This window comes from Kogia breviceps, chromosome 2, assembly GCF_026419965.1.
Source record: "Kogia breviceps isolate mKogBre1 chromosome 2, mKogBre1 haplotype 1, whole genome shotgun sequence".
Classification (NCBI taxonomy): Eukaryota; Metazoa; Chordata; class Mammalia; order Artiodactyla; family Physeteridae; genus Kogia; species Kogia breviceps.
This window is the reverse complement of record NC_081311.1, coordinates 19,544,413-19,568,069: the sequence shown is the minus strand read 5'-3', so window position 1 is coordinate 19,568,069 and position 23,657 is coordinate 19,544,413. Positions and strand designations below refer to the sequence as shown.

General features: G+C 36.4%; 1 protein-coding gene across 2 annotated transcripts in view; it reads left to right on the top strand.

Moving 5' to 3' along the window:
- The first annotated feature begins 1,805 nt into the window (after positions 1 to 1,805).
- Positions 1,806 to 23,657, top strand: part of SMC3 (structural maintenance of chromosomes 3) — a 34,369-nt gene continuing 12,517 nt past the window's right edge. Inside the window, exons 1-17 of one of the 2 annotated variants that reach the window (XM_067024699.1) lie at positions 1,806 to 1,981; positions 3,323 to 3,398; positions 8,662 to 8,700; positions 10,193 to 10,260; positions 11,095 to 12,229; positions 12,606 to 12,685; positions 12,963 to 13,041; positions 14,419 to 14,536; positions 15,509 to 15,684; positions 16,256 to 16,336; positions 16,575 to 16,739; positions 17,067 to 17,188; positions 18,698 to 18,911; positions 21,233 to 21,336; positions 21,514 to 21,613; positions 22,236 to 22,396; positions 22,726 to 22,867. In XM_067024699.1, the coding sequence (XP_066880800.1) occupies positions 12,678 to 12,685; positions 12,963 to 13,041; positions 14,419 to 14,536; positions 15,509 to 15,684; positions 16,256 to 16,336; positions 16,575 to 16,739; positions 17,067 to 17,188; positions 18,698 to 18,911; positions 21,233 to 21,336; positions 21,514 to 21,613; positions 22,236 to 22,396; positions 22,726 to 22,867 (1,470 nt within the window). In that variant the 5' untranslated portion in view covers positions 1,806 to 1,981; positions 3,323 to 3,398; positions 8,662 to 8,700; ... (1 more) ...; positions 11,095 to 12,229; positions 12,606 to 12,677. The remainder of the gene's footprint in view (positions 1,982 to 3,322; positions 3,399 to 8,661; positions 8,701 to 10,192; positions 10,261 to 11,094; positions 12,230 to 12,605; positions 12,686 to 12,962; positions 13,042 to 14,418; positions 14,537 to 15,508; positions 15,685 to 16,255; positions 16,337 to 16,574; positions 16,740 to 17,066; positions 17,189 to 18,697; positions 18,912 to 21,232; positions 21,337 to 21,513; positions 21,614 to 22,235; positions 22,397 to 22,725; positions 22,868 to 23,657) is intronic. The other variant, XM_059054895.2, reaches the window with a different exon arrangement.

Sequence of the window (23,657 nt, the reverse complement as noted above, 5' to 3'; positions counted from 1 at the left end):
CAATCTAAAAGTCAGACTCCCTAAAACTGCCTTAAGGCCAGCCAAGATAATAAATTAGAAGCAGTACCACATCTTGGACAGAATGGTGGAAATGAGTGCCACTCTCAAAGGTTTAAAGGATGAGGGGTGGTGGTCCCCATTAAATCTCCATTTAATTCATCCGTTAGGTCCTTGCAAAAACCAGATTGATCCTGACAGACAGTGGACTAACAGAACTTAAGCGAGAGGTAACTCAGCTGCAGGGCTGGAGGTAGAATCCTTACTAGAAGAGATCAACACAGACTGGTAGTTATTATCTGGCAAAATGTATTCTTTTTCATCTTCATCTGGAAGGAGTGGAGCACTCCCACGGTGCCTGCAGCAATTCACATTCAAGGCCACATTACTTCTTTGCTCTCAGTCATAATATAGCCTAGAGTCCTTAATTCTCTCATCATTGAGCAGATTATCATGCTTGTCCACTATACTGACACCACGTTCCTCAGACCTGGGAGGGAGGAAGTGGCAAGTATACTCTGAATACCCCTTGAAGGGCTCCAGGCAAGTATACTCTGAATACCCCTTGAAGGGCTCCAGAATCCACTACTGTGGCATAAAAATTATTTTGAGCTGAAAGTACTTGAGTTCCTGAAATCTCTTATCTGCCTCCCCAAAGAGCTCAAAGTAACTCAACTGTCATAAATCCTCTCTCCGGAAACTCACAGAGAAGTCTGACTCTTATCATTTTGTAACACCCAAACAAAGTCACAAAAACTAGCAGGTCTCCCATCTGATATCCTAAGGGCCCATTTGACTTTCCTAAAAGTCATTTGTTTTCCCTTATGTGCTCTTTCTCTCCCCCTTTTCACCTTCAAGTAAGTCATTTGTTTTCCCTGAAGTGTCCTTCTCCCTTCATCTATTCAAACGGTATATAAAGAATTCTGCCAGAACTAAGAGGCGTTGACAGGGATGAAGTTAAGAGGCTACTAGAAATAGTTCGATCTAGAAAGAATAAGGGCTAGAACTGCCAGCCGCAGCGGGAGGGATGGCGAGGACCAACCAACCTGAGTGGCTGCTGAGTGGCAGGTAATTTTACAGCGACCCAGAGATCCAATTTCTAACAATGTGTTTTTCCAGGGTTGCCACTAGCACCTCGTATCTTTTAGGCTGTTATAAAAGGGAGGGGGGCTGGCTTTTAATCTTACCTAAATCTCTTTTTGTTGCAGTTGTCCAATCTCCCTAGATTTATAGAAGATGGTAGAGCCGTAAAAATCGCCAGGGGTATTAATAATTATGACATTATTAAAAGTAATTTTCGAGCGTCAAGTCCATTTAGGGTGTCCTGCGATTGGTTGGTCCAGACCCAGTGGGGGCAATTCTAAATTTATAAAAGTTCCCAGAGCGAGAGAGAATAGTGGAGCAGCAGGGATTCTGCACACCGAATCCCCCCCATGTCCAGTACGTTGCGTGTTCCGGGACCTCCGCCAGCACCACATTTCCAAACACCCCGAGACCACGTGGCCACCTTCGCGCACCGCTACTGGCCCTCAGACGCCCAGTCTTAGCTTTGGCGCCGAAGCTTTCCCCCCTTGTGGTCGAAACCATTGGCTCCACGCTCGGAGGGAATACGGGCCAACCTTACGATCAAGGCTCTGTCCGAGTGAAGCTTACGACTAATTCTCAGGAAAAACTCATCTAAAAATTGAGGAATCAAATGAAATTCACCTAAAGACATTGAAGAAGGGCTCCTTTTGCCAAAAAGAAAGAGCATATCTGACCTTGATTCCCCCTACGTTCCTTGGGAGCTGCGAGGGTGGTTCCGTCCGAGGCGGGGACTCCGCCTCCATGGGCGCCTCCATTTTGTTTGGCTAGAGGGGAGAGAGCGGCGCTTTGGGGGGAGGGGTCTCCTAGGCGCCTCACCTGAGCCCGCTGCCGAGTTGTTGCTTCTCTCGCGGGAGGCCTTCTCCCCGGCTCGGGGCGAGGAACCATGTACATAAAGCAGGTGAGGCCTGTGCGTCCCTCCCACCCTTCACGGGCCCGTGAGGACCGCTCCTTGAGGCGGGGGTGTCGCTTCTCCCCGCAGGGTGGGCGCGGGACTGGACTGGGACTGGGTGAGAGGGGTGCGGCCCCGGCCCGCAAGCGCGGGGGCCGCGGAGAATTGGGGCGCCCCTTTGCAGCCCGGGTCTCCCCGCAGGGCGCTCGCCTGAGGGAGGCGGGCTGTCGGGGAGAGGGGTGGAGGGGCTGGCGGGGCGGGCCCTTTGGAGGGAAGCGGGCCTTCCCGGGAGGGCGAGAAGCGGCCCTGTCCTGCGGGACCGGCTAGCCCCCTGCGGGCCTTTTGCGTGGGATGTGTGGAGAGAGGGTCTCCCCGGCCCCGGGGACGCTCCTGAGGCCCAAGCTGGGGTGTCTCCCGACTTAACCGGAAAAGTGAAAGGGCTCCTCGCTCCTGCTGAATGTGTAGCGCCTCCGCATTCCGTTGTTACTTCTGTCAGAATGGTCTTCCTGCGCTGGAGTCCACCCCAAAGATGAGCCCCTTCACACTCTTTACGCGAAGTGTCTCTGCTGGAGGTGTGGACTTCAGGCAGTACTGTCCTGGAACGGCGGCTCTTTTGGGCCCGAGTGTGTGACTGACAGGGGCGCCCAGGAAAGCTGGGCCGGTCTGCATACTTGATAGACTTTTAGACGGTCCTCTAAGGGTTAGTGTTGCAACGAACCGTATACAGGGTGCTTGATTTTGAGAGTTCCCTGACAGGTTACTAATTATAACTCCTAAAAAAGCAACAGTGGCAATGGTTACTGATAAACGGGCTGGTTTTTGTTGGTTTGCTTTTTAACATCTTTATTGGAGTATAACTGTTTTACAATGGTGTGTTAGTTTCTCCTTTACAACAAAGTGGATCAGTTATACATATGCATATGTTCCCATATCTCTTCCCTCTTGCGTCTCCCTCCCTCCCACCCTCCCTATCCCACCCCTCTACGTGGTCACAAAGCACAGAACTGATCTCCCTGTGCTATGCGGCTGCTTCCCACTAGCTCTCTATTTTACATTTGGTAGTGTATATATATCCATGCCACTCTCTCACTTCGTCACAGCTTACCCTTCTCCCTCCCCATATCCTCAAGTCCATGCTCTAGTAGGTCTGTGTTTTATTACAAACGGGCTGTTTTAAGAAGTTTTTTTAAACCACTTTCCAAAATGAGTTTTTCTTCTAGGACATGGAAGCTTTTCTGTCTTGCATTAAATGAGAAACTAGAACGGGAAGGAGTGCAAAAGGAAAATGTTAGCTTAGAAGTTATTTCTTTTGGGGTGTGTTCTGAAAAACATCTCTCTTTTATTTACTAGGTTATTATCCAGGGTTTTCGAAGTTATAGAGATCAAACAATTGTAGATCCCTTCAGTTCAAAACATAATGTTATTGGTAAGTGTTCATGGTTTACTAGATCAGATTTATGTCTCTACAGCCGTTTAAATCCTGCCTGTGTTTAGGCTTAAGGAGACAGGAATTGTCTCTGAATATTACATAAATTTATGTGTATTGTTTTCTATATGAAATTACTTTTCTGTTTTTTATCTGCATTGATGAAATTGCTTTCTTTATACGGTTAAAATACTTGAATAAGACAATCAAAATTACTCATTTTTATTTGGTAGCCTCGTATGTGTATGTTTTGACAGATTTAAGTTTATAGTGAATGACACTAAATTTAGCGTTTCAGCTCTTCTTGGCATGTCATTTTTTAGTTAAAATGGTCACTATTACCTTATTTTAAAGGTGACCATTCTTTTTTCACAAATTAGATTGTTCTCAGATTTTTAAAATTTCCTATTATAATGTATAAGGACAGACTACACAGGTTGGTGGGAAAAGCATAAACTTTGAATTATAACAGAATGGGGTTCAAATCCCAATTCTGCCATGGATTCTTCAAACTTGACTTCCTGTGTTGCTTAGTTTTCTCATTTGCAGAGTGGAAGTAATGATATACATCTCATGGGGCTGTTGGGAAGATTAAATGAGAAGGCAGTTGTGTGAGGACAAGGGGCTAATGGTGATTGCCTTTCAATATAATAACCTATAGGTTCTTCAGACGATAAGGTTCCATTTTGCTCGTACAGACAGCAAAAGTGTTTTCTGACACTGCTGAGTTTTTAAAGGGTAGGTGAAATGAGTGCTTCTAGGCACCAGAAAAGCAAAGAATTGCTGTTGACATAGATTTCTGCCACAGTGTCCTTACAGAGTTTATTGGCATGCTAGTCAGCTTGGTCTACCATAACAAAACATCGTAGACTAGGTGGCTCAGACAACAGGGATTTATTTACTCTCTGCTCTGGAGGCCTCCCTCTCCATCATGCTCACAGGACCTTCTTTGTTAGAGCCTCTCCCTCACCCTCTTACAAGAGCACTGATCCCACCATAAAGGCCCCACACTCCTAATCTCACATTAATTAGCTTCCAAAGACCCCCTTCTCCAAAAGGCTTCATATAGATGGGTTAGGGCTTCAGCATATGAATTGGGTGGGGCAGGGACACAATTCAGTCCATAGCATGGGTGAGGTGAGATTCATAGAGAAATCAGTAAAGGGTGAACAGTGAATACTGATGTTCCCAGAGCAACTTGGAGACTCATACTTTATTTTGCAATAAATAAATAAATAAATAAAATGTAAAAATTGAGGGCAAGGAAAAAAACCTGCCCTTGGTACATCAATTGCAACTTTGTAGTTGGGAATGAAGAAAACATACTTTTCCCTCTGCCTTGCCTACTGGAGAATCATTAATTGAATTGGTGTGCCATAAGGGTAGCTTGATTGTACTAGAATTTTACTTACATTTTGTTTATAAGTGCCTTCTGATTTTCATCAATAAAAAAATCTTTAGAAACAGAGAAAAATGAATAATTACTAGATTTATATTATTTCCTTAACTTACAAATTAAAAGTGGATAAATATCTTAATATGTCAGTTGTATACAGTTGTCCCTTGGTATCCTGAATGCTTGTGTAAAACTTGTTATAAATTCAATGTTTTTGCATATAACCTAAGCATATCTCTAGATTACTTATAATACAATGTAAATGCCATGTAAATAGTTGTAAATACAATATGCCTGCTGTGTAAATAGTTGCCAGCTTGTGGCAAATTCCAGTTTTGCTTTTTGGAACTTTCTGGAAAGTTCCCCTACCGCCCCCACCCGGAATAGAATATTTTCAATCCGCAGTTGGTTAAATCCCCAGGTGTGAAACACAGGGATTTGGGATTTGGAGGACTGACTGTAATTTTATAAATGAACTGTAAAATGATGGCCGTTATTACCTAGAATGATTAAATTATATCTTTAGGGCCTATCAAGTATTTTTGTTTTAGCTATTATCAGACAGCTGTTTTACTACTTTGATTGCAACATTAAGATTGTTAATAGTAACAGTTAGAAAGGATGTTATCTAAATGTTCTTTCATTTTAACTGAAAAAACATCATATGACTTTGTTTAACATATTTTTGTTGTTGTTGTTGTTTTTTGTTTAACATATTTTTAAAATAGGTCCCTTAATCATATAAGAAAGACCAAAAATAGTATACAATGAGATTGTTCCTAAAAATGTCTTTTGAAAGTTTACCACTTTGATTGTTTAATGATTTTGACCCTTAAAAAAACACAAGATTTGAAGGCAGATACCTCACATGCTGATACTTGAATGTTTGATGTTTAAGTGCAAGAACCATAAACCTTTTTAAGTTTACCTTTTTTCTGGCCTTCTAACAAAAGAAATATACATGAAGTTATAGAACATAAAGAGCATAAAAGCTAAAAGGAAAAAATTTAAACTGTAATCCCTCTCCCCAGAGCTAGCTCGTGGTTTCCTGGAAAACAGCCTGCTTAGCTGCTAAGGCTTTAATGGGAGGGTGCAGTCTGAGGGCAAGGGGTGGGGGGTGGGGGTAGTGGTCATAGCTGTATAAAGAAACTACACCTGGATTGCGGTCACATTGGATAACTTACAGACAGACTTTGTAAACCCACCACACCTTGGAAAGCTCAGGTGAGAGAGGTATGGAGAAGGTTTATGTGCTGGCTTCTGTCTCTCTTTGGTCAAAGTTTACCACATAGGGCATTGATTCCCGACCTCCCCCCCCCAACACACACTGTGCTTTTGGATTGTGTTACTCTGGGGACTAACCCCCCTGGAGTGGTTGGGGAACTGCAACCTCCTTTGGGTTTTCACAGATCTGAATGCAGCCCCAGGGTAGGCTGAAACAACCTGAGGTGTTGGAAGACTAGCCTATTGACAGGCAGCCAAGGCCTGGGTTAGGGCAGGTGAATCTGGGGACACACATAAACTGGGTTACCTCAATACCCCTTCAGTTTTTGTGTACGTATGTATAAGTACGCCTTTTAAATAAAAATTGGTTTGTAGTAATCTGTTGGTAATCTATTTTTTTCTCCTTCAGAATAAACTGAAATATCTTTCCTTATCATTAAGTATTCAACATCCTTAAAATTGCTATGTAGCATTCCACTGTGTGGGTAGGAGCAATTCTTAGGGAAATTATAAATTTTCCAGTTATTTATGAATGGATTATGGTTTGAACTATTTCTGTAATTTTTTAATGATAAATTACCTTTTAAAACTTTTATTTAGTGATAATTTCAAATTTACAGAAAAGTTGCATAAATAAGAACAGTACAGAGACACTATTTGTGTATCCTTTACCCACATCTGCTGTTTTGGGTTTTTTTTAAATTAATTTATTTATTTTTGGCTGCACTGGGTCTTCATTGCTGCACGTGGGCTTTTTCTCTAGTTGCTGTGAGTGGGGGCTTCTCTTCGTTGTGGTGCTCTGGCTTCTCACTGCAGTGGCTTCTCTTGTGGGGCACGGGCTCTAGGCGCGAGGGCTTCAGTACTTGTGGCGCACAGGCTTAGTTGTTACGCGGCATGTGGGATCTTCTAGACCAGAGCTCAAACCCATGTCCTCTGCATTGGCAGGTGAATTCTTAACCACTGCACCACCAGGGAAGTCCCCCAAATCTACTGTTAACATTTCCCCACTTGCTTTATCATTTGCACTCGCTCTCACACTTATTTTTCCTTAGAGTAAGTTATGTAAACTGTGACTTCAATGTGTACTTTCTGAGAATAGGGATATTATCTTATATAATCACAGTGCAGTTATCAATGTCAGTAAATTTAACATCAATACAATAATGTTATTTTATGTTCTAGCTATGTTGACTGACACAGAAATTTTCTTTGTAGCATTTTTCCCCCTGTAGTACAGGATTTAATTTAGGATCAGGCGTTGCATTTAGTTGTCATGCCTCTTTAGTCTCACTTAATCTGGATAATTTCCAAAGCCTTTTACAATGTTAAAAGGCTTTGTCTTTTACATTATTATTTTTGAAAAATATTACATAAATGATGTGTCCTTTTCAGGGTATTCCATCTGGAGGCATATGGTATCCATCTGCTTCTTATTGATGATGATAGTTTCGATCACTGAGTAGAGATTCTGTCCAATTTTTCCACTGTATAGTTAATGTTTTCTCCCTTGCAACTAATAAATAATACGGAGATGGGGAGAGACTTTTGGACCATGCACATATTGTGCTTCTTATCAAGATTCCCCCTTAGATTTAGCATTCATTGATAATTCTTGCCTTTATTCTGATGGTTACAGAATGATAATGTTCCACTTCCAGCGCTCCTTTCACAGTTACCACTTGGTATTCTACTGTAATCAAACATCTTCACTCCTTAGGTATTTATTTATCTTTTTATTATCAGTATGGACTCATGGATTATTCCCACCCACCCCTGTGCCAGCAGTAATTTATAATTCATCTAATTATTTTGGTGCTCAAATTGTCCTAGATTTAGCTAAGAGAAACCCCCTTCAGGCTGGCCTCTGTTTCTGCTATATGTCTTTTTTTTTTTTTTTTTTTAAGTACTTCATTACTTTCTGATTTCTTTAGAATTTATCTTGGATTAATGGTGATGACTTTGGGGCTAATTTGTTCAGGATATTGGTCAAGATTGAGAGAGAGTGGCATAGTTATTCATGACTCTTTAACAATGAAAATTTTGTTAAACAAAAGAAGTTCAAATGAATTCATTAAATCTAAAACATTTGATATCCTTTTATGTATAGAATTGCTTATTTCTGAATTCAGATAGTAAAAAAAGTGCCTTATAGTTGTCTGTATTTTTGCGATTCTAAGAACTATACATGATGCATAGGGCTGTTTAACATGGAAATGGTTTGAAAATTTTAAATGATTGTTTAAGTATTTTAAATTTTTGGCATTATGTGAATCTTTAAATTGTTAAAAGTATTTTATTATATACAATTAAATAGAATTACATGTCCATTGTAATGATTATAAATCATGAAAACCAGGTAGTATATTTAGTTATTCCTGTTAATTTTAAACTATTGGGAAAGAGCAAAAACATAAACAATGAAATAAATTTCTTTAAGAAAAAAATTATCTGAAGACTATGCAAAAATTGCACTCATCTGGTGATTAAAGCTGTTTTGTTTATTGGTTTTTTCACTGTTCTGTTGTACTTAATTTCAGTTTTTAAGATGTTATGTTAGAAAATTGGATTTTATATTTTTTGAATACTTTCTGTAAAGTTTTATTTTTTTATACAAAATAACATGGACTTTTTGAAATTTTGTAGTGGGCAGAAATGGATCTGGAAAAAGTAACTTTTTTTATGGTAGGTATTGTTTTTTGAATTCTACACATAGTAAGACCTAGGTATCTTATGGTAGTTTATCTGAGGTTATGTCTGCATGAAACACAAGAAGTACTTCTTCAAATGAGGTTGCAATTTAATGTAGAGGGTTTCGAGTATAAGAATCTGAGCCCTACTCTAGTGATTAGCCATGTTAGACTGGGCAAAACAGTTAACTTCTCAAAGTACTCTTTCACTTTAAAAAGAGAGATATTTGCCCTGCCTACCTTAGATGGGTTGTGAGAATCAAAGGAGATAGTATGTATGAAGGTGCTTTCTAAACTTGAGTGCTGTATATAAATGTTGTAAATGCAGAGAGAGAGAGAGATTCAAAGAATGTAAGTGCAGTAGAATAGTTAATATTGTTACGGAAAATGGCTTATCTGTTTCATCTAAATCGATTATTTTAATAAAAGATGGAGGAGTGTAAAAGCTAGACTCAACAAAGACAGTTGTTATCAGAAGATAGTAAGTAGAGCTTTGAAACTATCTCTAAAGATAAAATGCGTTTAAGAATAGTAATGCCTCTGTTAAATTCTTTGGGGAGAAAAAATATTTTAACAGATTTGGACGGTACAAGGAGTAGATTGAAAAAATTTTGAACCTCTTAGTTGAGTAGTGCTTGAGGAAAAGGAGGGTGTAGTAATAGCAGAGGTTCTATCCCTTTGCTTATAAAGCTAAAGGGTATTCTTTACCCCATCAGTGGTTGTAAATTGGGGATGGTGAGAAGAGTAGGACTGGAGTGGAAGTATTAATATTTCATGATCTCCAGGGGGGATGAGGGCAGTTTGAATATGTCCCCTCCAAGGTGATTATAAAAGAAAACCAATCCCCACCTTCACCCCCAGCATACACATTCATATATACATACTCCCTCTTTTAGAGTGTCAAAGCTCTCTTGGGTGGACTGGGAATAGAACAGTTGAGTAAAGAGTTCCATTTCTAGGAGAGGGTGGTCCAGTTAGGCATTCTATGGAAGCAGGAATGGCTCCTTACAGAAGACAAAGGGTAAGTACTGCAGTAGAAAGTGGAAATCTGAAACATTTCCTGCTTAGTGCTATTTATTTTGACAAAGTATGCAATTAAGGATATTATAGGAATATATATCCTATTTTGTTAAATAATTTATATTATTTATCTAGTGGATAAAAGCAACTATAGCTTGAAACCTAACCATGTATACTTTGATCAAGAGATACACTTTAGTTCTACTTGTCTGTTCATGTATTTCAGTGTTTTTATTTTCTTAAATGTTTCAGTGAAAACTTAGTGTTTTTCTAATATCGTTTCCTAGCTGATTAGTCTGAAGTACAGGCAAATTTTCTGCATTCCTTTTGTCTATATGAAACAAGTAATCTACTTTATCTGCATTGTTCATTACCTGATATACTATATTCTGTGAAGGTATGGGAAATTATGACTAAGTCATAAATCCTTTTTTAGATCCTACTAATAGTTGTTTTTGTATTTCTAGCAATTCAGTTTGTTCTCAGTGATGAGTTTAGCCATCTTCGTCCGGAACAGAGATTGGCTTTGTTACATGTGAGTGAGACCGCTTTATGGATATTAAATACTTCTCAAAATACATTGTCAATTCTGATAAACAAAATTATTTTTTCAAGTTTCAGATCTTTTGTGAACATGACACAGTGTGTATCTCTTATGTATGTTGTTCTGCTGTGAAATTTAGCTTACTGTATTAATGCAGGATAAAGGCTTAAATTTTATATAATGGTAAGAAAATTGTGCGAGTTCCCTATGGATGGATATGCCTTCCATATAAATATAAATTATTTATTAGGAGTATGGCCTGGTAACGGTCTGGAAGCAGGTTTGCTGAGAAAGAAGAAAGTTAGGTTGGGGATTAGAAACTTTGAGACTCAGAATCGGAAGTTAATTGTGGGGACTTCCCTGGTGGTCCAGTGGTTAAGACTCCGTACTCCCAATGAATGGGGCCCAGGTTTGATCCCTGGTCAGGGAACTAGGATCCCACATACCGCAGCTAAGCCCGCATGCCGCAGCAACTGAGCCCACGCTCTCTAGAGCCCATGCGCTGCAACCAAGACCCAGTGCAGTCTACATAAATAGTAAATAAATAAATAAGTTAATTGGGAGCATAGAAAAGCAACCATTACAAACTAAACAGCATAAAGTTACTTTTAGCCATATTTATACTTACATGGTAACATCATTTGGTAACAATGGTAACATCCAGTATGAAAGACAGTATATTTATAGTAATGAAAATTGTTAGAATTTTTCTTTAGATAATTATGAATAATAAACTAATTTTAGGATAAGAAAGTATAAAAGGCTATGATAAAATGATGTAACTTTATTTATTTACTTACATACTTATGTACTTACTTATACTAGGTCTTTGTTGCGGCACGCAGGATCTTCACTGCAGCATGCGGGATCTAGTTCCCTGACCATGTATTGAACCTGGGCCCCCTGCATTGGGAGCGCAGAGCCTTAGCTACTGGACCACCAGGGAAGTCCCTGTCTCGTTTAAATATGGCTTATAATTAATTTTAAGACCAGAAAGCGAGATTCCTCCATATATCTCCATAGTATCTCTCAGACTTCAAGTTCTTTTTCTAACCATTATATATTTCTCCCCCTCACTCTTTTTTTTTTGTGGCTGTGCCGTGTGGCTTACAGGATTTTAGTTCCCCAACCAGAGATTGAACCAGGGCCACATAGTGAAAGCACCAAGTGCTAACCACTGGACTGCCAGGGAATTCCCTCCCCCACCTCTTACATTTGAATTTTTAGTCCAGTAATCAGGATTGATTCCCTATAGAAAAATCTCTCTTTAGGTTTCTCAGATTAGCATTAAAAGAATAATTTCTTCAGGTATCATTCTTCATTGTAGTGAACTACTACATAATAGCAGTTTTCACAATCTAGAAATTATCTGGGCTTGATATGTAAGTATTTGGGTCACAAATCGGTCTGAATGTGACCCATATGTTAAATGCATATGTTTTCATAACAGATTTAAAACTATATAGAATATCTCAACTGTTTAAAAAGACAGTTTTTATCATGTGATTTGTTAGGGTTCCTTTCTAGCATTAAGGTGAATCTATAAGAGAGAAGCCTCAAAGTGTTTTATATTTTAGCAAATAGGTAAAATTGGGTGGCTGTGGGGTATAATGCTCTAATGAAGTGATATGCAGAACAAGACCTATGTAAATCTAACTTTGACATCTCTTGCATAGTTCTCATTTTTAAAATTCAGAATCAAAAGCTGTTTGGTTGAGTTTTGTTATCCTAATCCAGTGTTTGCTGCTTTGGGAAGAGGGATATATATTAGTCTGATAGAAGTTTTTCTCCATTGAATCAGGCTTGTTACCATGCACTAAACTTTAAAAGTATTTAAAGAACATGAAAATCCCACTTATGCAACACCTTAATGTTTCTCATGTTTTAGGAGGGTACAGGACCTCGTGTTATTTCTGCTTTTGTGGAGATTATTTTTGACAATTCAGACAACCGGTTGCCAGTGAGTAACGCTTTTTCTTTTCAGTAGTAACATTGAGAATTTTATTGATGCAACTGACTTTTTTCATGCTTTGAAACATTTATTTATAGTTGTACTTAGGCTTTTATAATTTAGTTCATACTAAAATAGCTACAGCTTACATACTAATTTTGTCTTAAAGCTGTAATGAATATTCTGGTAAACAAATGGGAATGTGCAAGTCGTTGTGAAAAAATGTCTTTGTCTTAGTATTGAGTATTCATGGCATATCTTTAGTGAGATGATTGAAGTTTCAAAATAATTGCTATGGTGAGGGACTCTGAAATGACCTTATTAATTATAAAGTTTCCACTTCTACTATTAGATTTAACTTTGGGCTTTTCCTTTTTTATCTTAGATCGACAAAGAGGAAGTTTCACTTCGAAGAGTTATTGGTGCCAAAAAGGATCAGTATTTCTTAGACAAGAAAATGGTCACGTAAGCATTTTTCTTTATATTTGTAATTTCTATACAAAAGAGTAAAAGTATTCTTTTACTTGCCTCATATATGAGGTACTTTTGCCTCATGTTCAACAAATCACAATTTAGAGCATGAACATAAGAATCAGAAGATTCTCTGAGGCTGATAGAACAGAAGGGTTAAATGACTGTTCTGTACTCCTTCATGCACCTTAACTCAGGAGTTAGTGTCCTCTTTTTGCTTATAGTTGGATTGTTATGTATTTGAAAAATTTTTTTAATTGTTTATCAACAGGAAAAATGATGTGATGAATCTCCTTGAAAGTGCTGGTTTTTCTCGAAGCAATCCTTATTATATTGTTAAACAAGGAAAGGTAAGAAATATGTATCTTTTTAAATGGAATTTGTTTTCTGAGTGTATTCATTGAATGATGAGTTTGATTTCATTCTAGTGGTTAAGTTGGAGTGAAAATAGACCTTATTGTCTTCTGATTTCATTGATTTATTTTGCACTGAAGTTTGTATTACCTTTTCTGTGGCCATAAGTTTATGTACAAAATAGATCCATTGCATAGTGGGATAAAAGTATTTCAGTAGAATTATTTAAGTGGATCTCGTTTTCTTGGTGATCTGTATCATTTACCAAGGTGCACTGTACTGGAAGACGTTTTTGGTTTGTAGAAGTTACAATCATATTTAAGAATGTTGTAGAAACTTTATAAAAATTACATTTGAAAAAAGTTACTCTCTGAAATTAATACTCTCTCTGTTAGTATATCACAGAGTTAAAATGCTAGAAAGCTTACATTACTAGAAATCTACCATAGTGCTACATATTATTTTCCCTTAATACAATTTATATTCTTTATAGTTTTTAGGAGTTATATATTTTATCTGATTGTTCTGCTGTTTCCTCGTATGTTTTAACTATATATATCTAAAATAATTTCTTTTTCTTAGAACATATCTGCAGTGTCCTAATAGTTTTCTGTTGTGCTATATTGAACTAGGGGAAAATCCTTTTAAAATGTCCACTTCTTATTTCATGTTGGAGGCTTTTTTAGGTATGTGTTGGAAAGTTAGCATTCAGAAGAAGTGATTAGAAAGAATATGGAGTTTCACTTTAAGAGCAAGATTTTGAAAAGACTGTCTTTATAAGAGAAATTTCTTTAAAAGGAGGCTGGGGACTACCCTGGCGGTCCAGTGGTTAAGATTTCGCCTTCCAACTCAGGAGGTGCAGGTTCGATCCCTGGTCGGGGAGCTAAGATCCCACATGCCTTGGGGCCAAAAAGCAAAACAGAAAACAGAAGCAATATTGTAACAGATTCAATAAAGACTTTAAAAATGGTCCACATCAAAAAAAAAAAACTTAAAAAAATAAAATAAAAGGAGGCTGATTTGAAAGCAGTTATCTGAGTTATCTGAGTCTTCAATTTTTGCTCATATGTCATTTCAATAAGCCATCTATGTCTGCTTGTTTTACAAGAGCATTACTGTCACTCCGACTCTTTATGCTATATTTTCTTATTTTGTTTTGTTTTTCCTCATAGCAATTATAATGTAATGGTATGCATACTTCCTGTTTTTTTCCACTAGAAAGTAGGTTCCTTGAGGGCCAGACCTTTACTGTTCATTACTATTTCCCCAGTGTGAACTCATACTTAAAACTTAGCATGTGAATAACTTTCAAGGAAGAGCTCTTAAAGAGCAGTCTGTAGCTCTGTAAATAATTATTTTTCTAAAACTTTTAGATAAACCAGATGGCAACAGCACCAGATTCTCAGAGACTAAAACTATTAAGAGAAGTAGCTGGTACTAGGGTGTATGATGAACGAAAAGAAGAAAGCATCTCTTTAATGAAGGAAACAGGTAAAATAAATGTGGTTCTACATTATTCTTTTTGTTGTGAATTACTTTTTCATTATGTTATGATACTTGAGATGAGTTACCTATTCTCAGAAGTATATTGTGTGATAATTTGTCTAAATACTGAATGGAGAAAAAATTAGTTTCAGGAAGTTTAAGGTTTGAGAGTTCCAGTAATTTGTCTCTTTGAATAAATAGTTGTTACTGTGAGATAGTAGTGCTTTTCTAGGTCACCTACTTTGTGCCTCTAATGTCCTTTTTATTATTAGTGAGGATAATAATGTATGTATTCCTCAAAAAAAAATTGCTGGAATATCAGTTGGCATTAGGCTTTAAGTTGTTCAGGAGCAACTAAATGTGAAATTTTGAACTTCCAGTCTTTCTTAGTACATTTATTATGGAAACTCTACTTTGCTTTTCACGTGCTGTGCCTTCATGGCTTAGAGTCAGGCAGTTTGGGGTTCAAAATCTGACTAATAATTACCTGATATTGTGACTTTAGACTTGACCTCTCTGGTCCATAACTTTCCCATCTTGTGAAATCCTTTTTTATAGTTTGTAGTGATGAGTAGAAGAACAGAGTAGCACCATGATTGGAATATAGTTGGTATTCAGTGTATGGCAGCTATAGATAATGCTGTTGTAAGAATTGAGAATCAGTGACACCAGTGATGTTAAGTACTTTTTTTTTTTAATGTCATGGGAAGGCACACTGGCTTTTAAACGAAGTTTAAACAGAGGCCTTAACCACATGTAATATAAGAATCGGTGTCACCATGTGTGTTTATTCTCTGATGCTTTTCATAATAAAGCATTTTAATGGCCATTTTAGCATCTTGGATTTGGTTATCACATAATATCAAAGAAATAATGCTAACATTCTTAAGATTAAGTTTAACTCATGGTATATTTGAGAATTGATGTTACATAAAAATTTTATTCAACTCCTTCACCACTCTCCCATTTATTTTTAAGAGGGCAAACGGGAAAAAATCAATGAGTTGTTAAAATACATTGAAGAGAGATTACATACCTTAGAGGAAGAAAAGGAAGAACTAGCTCAGTATCAGAAGTGGGATAAGATGAGACGAGCCCTGGAATACACCATTTACAATCAGGAACTTAACGAGACTCGTGCTAAACTTGATGAGGTAAAATACTTTGCCACTTCAGTTTAATTTATTTTTACGAATATATTAAACTCATTCTATATTTATACTTTTCAATGATTTTTAAACACAAACTTCAAAATTTTAAAACCTCTTAGCGAATTCATTACTCAGCAAATTTACACTATCAGTTTACTCCAAGGAAAATGCCTCGACCCACATAGTCCTTGCTGTAGTTGTATCTGAAATATAATTAGGTGGTGGTGTCAGGCAGACCAGGATGAGAGGAAGCCACCTTTAAAGTTTCATGGTTTTTTTCCTGGCTTTTTAAGGTGTAATTTGTAATTAGTATTGCTGACATTTTGTACAAAAATTTGTTTTAGGTAATGCTGAAAACTACAGGCATTTTCTATTTAAAACCACTACAGTTATTTTTGGAAAAAAATTTTTAAGTGAATGCTTATTTTAGCAGATATTTTTAAATTTTGCTAAAAATATTTAGCAGATATTTAAAATTTCAGCAGATATTTTAAAATTTAGCAGATATTTTAAAATTTTAAATACTGAACAAATTTGAAATGAGTTAGAAATCATAGCTTGGTTTTTTTTCCAGCTTTCTGCTAAGCGAGAGACTAGTGGAGAAAAATCCAGACAATTAAGAGACGCCCAGCAGGATGCAAGAGATAAAATGGAGGTAAGGTTATAAACCAGGTTTAGGTTAAGTCATATTTTTGACCACAGTAAACTTTTTGTACCAGAATTATAGAATGGTAACTAACTTCAAGTGGGGTGTCACTGAGATTGAGTATTGGAAAGACAGTAGTACTGAAAGTTTAAATGAAAGAAAAAGAGGAGACAAACCAATGGTGTCCTGATTTTGCTGTTGTATTTCTAGTTGTCTAACTTGTTTCTATTTGATACTTTTTGAGTAGGATATTGAGCGCCAAGTTAGAGAACTGAAAACAAAAATTTCAGCTATGAAAGAAGAAAAGGAACAGCTCAGTGCTGAAAGACAAGAACAAATTAAGCAGAGGACTAAGTTGGAGCTTAAAGCCAAGGATTTACAAGATGAATTGGCAGGCAATAGTGAACAGAGGGTGAGTTAAAGTGCTAAAAATGAAAGATATAAATATTCAGGTGAGTGGGAACTGCAGAGGACGGTCCTTTCTGTGGCACGGGTGATTGAATTTTTGTAAAAGATTTGGCACATTAAAAATAATTTGCATTCGAAGTTGCAACTGAGTACTATCTTTGTTACTTACATTTTAAAATTAGTTTTGTGTTGCAGGATCAGTTTAAAAATTAGTTTTGTGTTGCACGATCAGTCTCATGCATTTTCTTCATGAGAAAATATTTTATGCTAGACTTATAAATTAAACAAAAGTTTTTAAACAGATTGCATTTTTACTTATCTTCATTTACAGAAACGCTTATTAAAAGAAAGGCAGAAGCTACTTGAAAAAATAGAAGAAAAGCAAAAAGAACTGGCAGAAACAGAACCTAAATTCAACAGTGTAAAAGAAAAAGAAGAGCGAGGAATTGCTAGGTCTGGGATTTTTTTCACCAATAATTCTAATTTTCTACATTATTCCTCAATAGAACCTTATTAAATAGTTATGGGTTAAGAAGGTACAGTAAATAAGGGCAAAAGTTAAATGCCCATTTCAAAGTAATAGGCAGTGTCGGCCAAGCATTATTGTATGCTTATTGCCTATTCAAAAGCCCTAGGAGATCCACAGTATCACCACTGTAAATTTGACAAACTTGAGGCTCTGGGGGTGTTCAATAACTTGCTCAAGATAATGTAGCTAAATGTTGGGCATTTAAAACATGCATGATGATTGTTCTTTTTTTACCCAGATTGTATCCTGCTGTGTGTTCATTCTCCCACTTTGTCATTTTAACATCTAGACATTTTAGTATCTATCCATAGATTGGACTTGCCAACATTTGCTGATTTCACAATTTAGTACATTATCATGTTTTTATGCCACTTATGGTTCATTTTAATGGATTGCCTGTTGATATCTTGTGTCCATTTTTTTTCTGATTGTTTTTCAGCTTTTAAAAAAATTTATTTATTTTATCCTACTTATTTTTGGCTGTGTTGCATCTTTGTTGCTCTGCACGGGCATTCTCTAGTTGTGGTGAGCGGGGGCTACTCTTTGTTGCGGTACGTGGGCTTCTCATTGAGGTGGCTTTGTTGCGGAGCATGGGCTTCTCATTGTGGTGGCTTCTCTTGTTGTGGAGCACGGGCTCTAGGCACGCGGGCTCAGTAGTTGTGGCTCATGGGCTCTAGAGCACAAGCTCACTAGTTCTGGTGCATGGGCTTAGTTGCTCTGTGGCATGTGGGATCTTCCCAGATCAGAGCTCGAACCCGTGTCCCCTGCATTGGCAGGCAGATTCTTAACCACTGTGCCACCAGGGAAGCCCCTTTATTCTGATTTTTTTTCTTACATTTTATAGGGTTGTTTTATGTTATCTGGGCATTAATATTATGTATGTTGTAAGTGTTTTCTCTTGCCATTTAACCTTTATAGTGTCTTTTATTGTAAGGAGTTGAAAATGTTCAAATAGTTAAATATAGTTGGAACATTTTTTAAAATTCCTGAGATATGGGGTACTAGATTTATGTAGGTTTACTGATTAACCCAGACCTGGAATGACCTTAAATCCTTAGGGGATGGTCTGTTTTACCTGACTGTAATGGTGATTTTGCAGTTAAATTAATGTTATATAGAACTAGTCCCAGGAACTCCATTAGATAACAGTTGCTTTTTGTACTTAATTCCTTCTTTTTTTTATTTTCTTTTCTTTTTTTAACCACACCGTGCGGCTCGTGGGATCTTAATTCCCAGACCAGGTATCAAACCCAGGCCCTCAGCAGTGAGAGAGCCAAGTCCTAACCATTGGACTGCCAGGGAATTCCCTTTAATTCCTTCTTTTATGGAATTATAGAAATGGTTATTGTCTCTATGTTCTCTTGAGGTATCGGTTGCAATTAAACTTGGTTATTTCCTGTTCTTTTCAAACCATTCTCTTCTATCTTGTGTAGATTGGCCCAAGCTACTCAGGAAAGAACGGATCTTTATGCAAAGCAGGGTCGAGGAAGCCAGTTTACATCAAAAGAAGAAAGGGATAAGTGGATTAAAAAGGAACTCAAGTCTTTAGATCAGGCTATTAATGACAAGAAAAGACAGATTGCTGCTATACATAAGGATTTGGAGGACACTGAGGCAAATAAAGAGAAAAATCTGGAGCAGTATAATGTAAGAACTTTCATAAATGCTTTGTGAAATGTTTCAGAAGAGTGTGAACATGTGCAGTTTTATCTGTTTCTTTAAGTTTTATTTGTAAATGGTTTATCTTAAAATATACAATACCAGATACTTAATTAGGCAAGACCAACACAATTTAATATGATACATATGGTAGTTCTCTTTTTCAAAGAAGAGTTTTTACATGTCAGTGAATGTCCATATAGATTGAATATATTTTAAAATATATTTTTATTACTTGGTAATATGTACCTGAATTCTACCCTTAACTAAAATATGGTTTTATAGTAACTTAAAATTTTTCCATTTTTATATTCTAATGTAATTTTCTGTCAGTGTAATAACTTACTGCAGAATGTATGTATATTAAAGCATTGGTGATTTTATAACATTTTTTTAAATGAAATAAACATTTACTATGCGTGTTTAGTTAGCATTTTCTTAAAAAGTGAAGTAGAAGATAAAATCATTACTTTCATCAAGAAAGATCGTACATTATTTAAAATTAGAAAGGGAGAAAAATTCTTTAAGTGATATGTGTGGATATATATAGGTGATTGGAAGTGATGAGAAGGGAGTGTGTAGGACAGGTGTAGGGTGAGGAGAATATATATATACATGCCTAGAAGGAACCTTCTTACCCCATGAGATCTGTACCAGTTGGTATGGTTGGTTTATCAAAAAAAGCCACTAAAAGCATAAAATCTTAAATGTGTGTACTTATGTATATTTTATGTATAATATTTATATGTATTTTTTACACATATATAAATATACATATTTATAAGTATTTAATTTTAAATAGATAAATATATGCTTATGTACCAGTCTTTATTTTTTAGACTTTTTTTTTCTAAGAGTAGCTTTGGGTTCACAGCAAAATTGAGAGGAAGGTATAGAGATTTCTTATATGCCCCCTGCCCCCACACATGCATAGCCTCCTTATCAACCTCCTCCAGCAGAGTATGTACCAGTCTTTTGATGTAGAGCCCAAGATATTTCTTATGAATATGAGTAGTGATTGGAGTTCCTAGGGGACTTTCTTGTTATGAACCACACATGTAAATACAGTTCTCCTTAAAGTTGGATGAGAACAGAATTCGGGTTTCAATATAAGATCATATATTGCATTTAGTTGTCATGTTTCTGTTATCTCCTTTAATCTGGATCAGTTCCTCGGTCTTTCCTTGACTTTGTGACTTGACATTTTGAATTACTGTTATATAAAGTGCACAGTATCTATTAACTTATGTATTATGTATTAAATAATTACTTTCCCTAGTCTTTTAGAGTTGATTTGCCCATTTAATCCAATTTTTAGTGACTCACCTTTGAGTTTGTCCAAAACTAAATCAATTTTTTTAAAGAAACAACTCTTCCTTGTACTCATATCATCAGTTTATCTAATATTTAATGTAATCAGTTACCCCAAAACAAAAACACAGTAGGAAGCAAACAGAACTGACTCTGTACCCATAAACAACTCAACTGGTAGGAAAAGTGACCAGGAGTAATAGACAGCCCACTGGCCTTGAGAGTCCAGCGTACTTTGGGCTTTAAAGGGTCAGGATATTTTACAGAGGGAATGGAAAACACAGGTTGATCGAGGTAGTCAGTTATTTGGGGATTTGTTAGTATAGTTTCAGCTGCGATAGCTACAGTCCTGTCTTGAAATAAAGAAAAGGCATTTTGTCTTAAGTTCATGGAAATATCAACATAACAGATGCCCTTTTTGAAAAAGTTTAGTGATAAACCAAGATTTTCCAGTGAGAGGTTTTATTCATTCTTTCTCAAGCTTGAAGTTATTTTTCAGTATTTCAGTCACACTTAAGTGTATCAAAATGACCACTTGTGAGGGTGAACTCTGCTTTATAATGGATAGAGATGATTTTACAGTGCTAATTAATTGTACAAAACAGCCTTTTTGTTTCTTAGTATATTCCTACATCTCATGTTCTAGTGTATGTGTTTAGAGGGGGAAGTATGAAAAGTATGCACTGCAGTGTTTTGAGAATTTATTAATGTATTTTTTCTTCTAAAATTCTAGGGTGTGTATTATAGAAGTAGTAAGGACATTAATGAACAAATTAATTGTTTTGACATATATATATGCCTGTTAAATCATCACCACAATTAAGATAACAAGCCTGTTCATCACCCCAAAATGTTTCCCATACCCCTTGGTAATTCCTCCCTCCCTCCTTTCCTGTCCTCCTCCTCTATCCCCTGTTAACAACTGATCTGCTTTCTGTCACTATGGATTAATTTGTATGAAATTGGATTTTAAATTTGAATTATTTTTATTTCCATAGAAACTGGATCAGGATCTTAATGAAGTCAAAGCTCGAGTTGAAGAACTGGACAGAAAATACTATGAAGTAAAAAATAAGAAAGATGAATTACAAAGTGAAAGAAAGTTAGTATAGCCTAATATATGTCTTAATATTTTTGAGTAATGTAATTACTGTCTGTTAAACAGTCTTTAAGTTATAAATTAACTATTGAAGTTTAGTTTCAGTATTTATTCAAAATTGTATACTATTAGAGTATTAATATTTTTAGAATTAAAGACAGTCTAATTTCTATTGATTAGTTACTTGTGGAGAGAGGAGAATGCAGAACAGCAAGCACTTGCTGCTAAAAGAGAAGATCTTGAAAAGAAACAGCAACTTCTTAGAGCTGCAACAGGAAAGGTGGGCAGGTTCTTTCGTTACCTCAGTTTGCATTGTCAGTTATTATTGCACAAGAATTTATTAGCTTTCAAGAGTAGAGTGCAAATTACTTGTCTTATAAATACGAAAGAATGGGTATCATTTAAGCGCCCATGCTATTAAAGGTAGCACTTTAGATTTTTAGATGGCGAGTCCATTTTTAATGCTGATGTCATAGAACAGAATCCATGATGTTAAAGTATTGCACGTAGTTGGCATATTTCTAGGGAGTGACCTGTTTTTGGAGAGAGTGTTTAATCTCTGATATATTTTTTATTTTTTTAAATTTTTATTGGAGTATAGTTGATTTACAATGTTGTGTTAGTTTTCAGGTGTACAGCACAGTGAGTCAGTTATATATATATACATATATCCACTCTTTTTTTAGATTCTTTTCCCATATAGGCCATTACAGGGTATTGAGTAGAGTTCCCTGTGCTATACAGTATGTCATTATTAGTTACCTATTTTATGTATAATAGTGTGTATATGTCAATCCCATTCTCCCAATTTGGTGTATTTTTTAATGTTTAGAGTAATGGGTTCGTTTCTTACCAGCAGGAGTGCCATTGGCACTATTTTAATATTTTTCACTTCTAAACAGGCCATTTTAAATGGAATAGATAGTATAAACAAAGTGCTAGACCACTTTCGTCGAAAGGGAATAAACCAGCATGTTCAAAATGGCTATCATGGTATCGTGATGAATAACTTTGAATGTGAGCCTGCTTTCTACACATGCGTGGAAGTCACTGCTGGAAATAGGTGAGATGTTTTTGCTTGATATTTTGAGTTTTTAAAGGAAAGAGGGGATAAGAGTGACCTAAGAAACAACTTTTTGTAGTTTTAATACAATATGTCTCCCATTATCCTGTATCCTCAGTTACTTAATTTTCTAATTAAAGGTGTAGATGCTAAATGTTTGTTCCTAATAGTAGAAGCTAGAAATTTCCCTTTTTTGTACTTCTCTCTCTCCGTTGAAATTTTCTAAGTAGCCCTCCCCGTACAAATTGGATTGCATAGAAAAAAGTGAATTGTTTGCTTAAATGTTTATAGCACTTTAGATGTATCTTGTTCTCTTTCTTTACATGCAGGTTGTTTTATCACATTGTTGATTCAGATGAAGTCAGCACGAAGATTTTGATGGAGTTTAATAAAATGAACCTGCCTGGAGAGGTTACTTTTCTGCCTCTTAACAAATTAGATGTAAGGGATACTGCCTATCCTGAAACCAATGTGAGTTGATGTGTGTTAAGGTCTATCTTTCTTTCAATAAGTTTTTTCTTGTGTTTAGCACATCCTAGTGCACAGGCACTATTGGGATTCACGTGGTCTGTGAGATAAACATTTCTGTCTTACTGAAGAGCATAGTGCTGGATGAGGAAAGGAAGGGAGACAGAGGTCACAGCCAAGACATAAAACAAACCATTGCAAAATGTGCAAAGTGTTAAAATATTGGGTTGGCCAAAAAGTTCATTTGGGTTTTTCCTTAAGATGTTACGGAAGAACCCCAACGAACTGTTTGGCCAAACCATACATAAGTACAGGATACTTTGAGAGTGTATCTCAAGGAGACAAAATTAAGATTAAATAGCTGGAGAAGAATTCCCTGAGGAGCTATCATTTAAAGTAAATATTTTAAAGTTTTCTGAATGTACTTTTTTTTAATGGCTTATAAATTAGAGTAAAAATATCTAGCAAGATGACAGGCTCTGAAAGCATACTGTTGCTTTTGTTATTAGCTGGTATATTTTTAAAAAGATTAAAAATGTTACCTAGACATCATTCTTGAAAAAAATGTAATTGCTTTGAGGTATTTGACTTTAGAATATTGATGGTAGTAGCAACTATTTCACTATTTTTTAAGGTTAAAGCTAAAATGAATGATCTACAATTTAAGAGGAACAGTGAGAATCTTATAAGCTATTTTAGTGGTTAGCTTTTTCTTCTTTTAAATCTACAAATTATCTTTGAAGTTTTGGGGAGGAGAAATTTAGTCATAAATGTGATGTGTGAATGAAGCAAG